This window comes from Etheostoma spectabile, chromosome 6, assembly GCF_008692095.1.
Source record: "Etheostoma spectabile isolate EspeVRDwgs_2016 chromosome 6, UIUC_Espe_1.0, whole genome shotgun sequence".
In the NCBI taxonomy this organism is placed as follows: Eukaryota; Metazoa; Chordata; class Actinopteri; order Perciformes; family Percidae; genus Etheostoma; species Etheostoma spectabile.
Genome location: NC_045738.1, coordinates 20,553,856 through 20,556,818, shown reverse-complemented (window position 1 = coordinate 20,556,818; position 2,963 = coordinate 20,553,856). Strand labels below are relative to the sequence as shown.

Below are 2,963 nucleotides of genomic sequence, written 5' to 3'. Positions count from 1 at the left end.
CAAGTGACCTCACTGCAACCCAAATATTCTAATAACCCAGTTTGTCCTAAATAAAAATGATGTTCATATCTTGACTGTAGACAACAGGGTTGATGTTTTACAAGTTATTATAAAATAAATCCAGACGGACAAACTGTAAAAATGGCCTTAGGTCTCACAAGGTACATAACTTCATAAAATACACTATTACATATCAAATACAGGAGCGGCTAGCAGGTTAAGAGACCACTTATTTATTGAACATTTTCACATTAAATTCCTTTAACATCTCTGCATGGTTTACAATATGCCAAGTGCTATTTAACAGTAATTCATTCTCAATTTTAATAAACAGTTATACCAACCCATTTAAAGTCAAAGGCCGTTCTCAGGCAGCTACAGGCATGTACTTATGCTTTTGTGACAGAAGCCTTTCCAGCTTTTAGTGGAAAAATAAAAAAAATATGATGAAATAAAATGAATAAATTCTAACCATCTTTTTATTCCATCCCCCTTAACCGATACATTTGAAACACAAACAACAGTGCTCTTTTTCTCAGGAATGAGTCCAAAAGGTCCAGTGTACTTCGTAAAGGAAATGGGAGCAACAACACTTGCCAAGATGTACAGGAAACTTTATATACACCAACTGTGACATTCAACGTCTCTCTTTCTAAATGGAGTGCAGTTGTGGCAGGTAGCTTATACACAGCTGTTTATCGGAAAGTTTGGGTCAAAATTCTCTTTTTGGTCCTCAGACTCCTTTGACCAAGACCAGAGTCTGCCCGGCTGCTGGCTTCTGGGAACAGTTGTTTGTGTTTTTGTCGGTGCGGGGGCGGCGCAGGTTGAGGAAGCTGAAGTGTGCCTCCAGGCTGAAGCTCTTCTTTGTGCTTGTTGTGGAGTTGTTGTTGTTGGAGGCCGGGGCGTTGTCCAGATCCCCTTCTGCACCTTCTGCCCGGTCACCTGCAGCACAGGAGAAGGCATGATGGCATTACTTCATTTAGACTAGATTTGATGGGAAGAGTCATTCTAATAAAAATCTGTTCTACTAAGATGTCAAAAAAGTCATAGTGTCAAAAAAATCATGAAAAAGTCACAGTATAGTACTGTATGTCGTGAAAAAGTCATGTACAGCATGCCGGAAAAAAAAATCATAGTATAGCATGTTGAAAAATGTTGTGTAAAATTGTGTAGTATTTTGAAAAAAGGCAAGTTTTAGTATTATGTTGAAAACAGTCCCAAAAAGTTATAATATAGTATGTAAAATATTTCATAAAAAAAGTAATTGTATAGTATGTATAGTTTGTCACTAAAAGTCATAATATAGTACGTCGGAAGAAAATTATAAAAGAAAGTCATAGAATAGTATGTCGAAAAAGTCATAGTATAGCATGTCAAAAAGTCATAAAAAGTTGTAGTATAGCATGTCAAAAAGTCATAAAAAGTTGTAGTATAGCATGTCAAAAAGTCATAAGAAGTTGTAGTATAGCATGTCAAAAAGTCATAAGAAGTTGTAGTATAGTATGTTGAAAATGTCATAAAAAAGTCAGAGGATCTTAGGTCGGAAAAGTCATCAAAAGGTCATAGTATAGCGTGTCAAAATAAAATATTTATAGAATAGTATGTCAGAAAAAGTTTTAAAAAATGTATAGTATTTTGAAAAAGTCATAAAAGGTAATAATATAGTATGTCAAAAATGTCATAAATAAAGCCATAGTACCGTATGGCGGAAAAAGTCAAAAATGTCGGAACGGTATTTCGGAAAAGTCATAAAATATTTATAGAATAGTATGTTGGAAAAAGTTTTTAAAAAATGTAAAAAATTCATAAAAGTCATAAAAAAAAAATCATAGAATAGTATGTCGAAAAAAGTCATAAAAATTCATAGTATAGTATGCCGAAAAGACATAAAACGTCATAGTATAGCATGTCAAAAAAAGTCATTAAAAAATCATAGTATAGCATGTTGAAATACGTTTAAAGAAGGTATAGCAGAGTGTTTTGAAAAAGACTAATTGTAGTATGTCGAACAGTCAAAAAAAGTCAAAACTGTCATAAAAGTAAAGTATAGTAAGTCACTAGTATGTCACTAAAAGTCACAATATAGTATGTTGTAATTTTTTCTTTTTTAAATGGTCATAAAACGTCATAGAATAGCATGTCAAAAAAGTTATGAATAGTTTTAGTATAGTATATCAAAAATGTCCTAAAAAAAAAAAAAAAGTCATCGGGTCGTATGTCGGAAAAAGTCATCAAAAAGTTGGTATAGTACGTTGGAAAAAGTCAAAAGGTCATGGTGTCATATGGCAAAAAAGTCATAAAAAGTCGTAGTAGAGTATGTCAAAAATGTCATCAAAAGGTCATTCATAATATGGTATGTCGGAAAAAAATTACTACAAAAAAGTCATAGTATAGCATGTCAAAAAAGTAATATATATTTATAGAATAGTGTCAAAAATTAAAAATAAAAAGTATAGTATGTCAAAACAAATGTTGAAAAAGTCATTGTATAATACAGTATGTCAGAAAAAGTCATAGTATAGTATGTCAAAAACCATACATATATAAAAAAAGGTATGTATGACCTTTTTAGTCATTAAAAGGTCATTCATAATATGGTATGTAGGAAAAGAATTATTAAAACGAAGTCATAGTATAGCATGTCAAAAAAGTAATATATATTTATAGAATAGTGTCGAAAATGTAAAAAAAAGTATAGAACGACAAAACAGTTAAAACAAATGTTGAAAAAGTCATTGTATAATACAGTATGTCAGAAAAAGTCATAGTGTAATATGTCAGAAAAAGTAAAAAAAAAAAGAAAAGAAAACAGTCATAATATAGTATGTCATGAAAAGTCATAGCATAGTAGGCCTGTCCTAAAAAGTCATAAAAGTCGTAGTATAGAATGTCAAAAAATGTCGAAAAATAAGTAGAAATCTCATTCATTTTAAATTAAGAAAGTGGACGCCCCCCCCCCCCCC

The 2,963-nt window shown here is 31.4% G+C and overlaps 1 protein-coding gene across 1 annotated transcript in view; it reads right to left on the bottom strand.

The window, feature by feature from the left end:
- Positions 1-217: 217 nt before the first annotated feature.
- Positions 218-2,963, bottom strand: part of sh3bp5b (SH3-domain binding protein 5b (BTK-associated)) — a 49,351-nt gene continuing 46,605 nt past the window's right edge. The window contains exon 9 of the mRNA XM_032518870.1: positions 218-942. Within this exon, the coding sequence (XP_032374761.1) occupies positions 734-942 (209 nt within the window). The 3' untranslated portion in view covers positions 218-733. The remainder of the gene's footprint in view (positions 943-2,963) is intronic.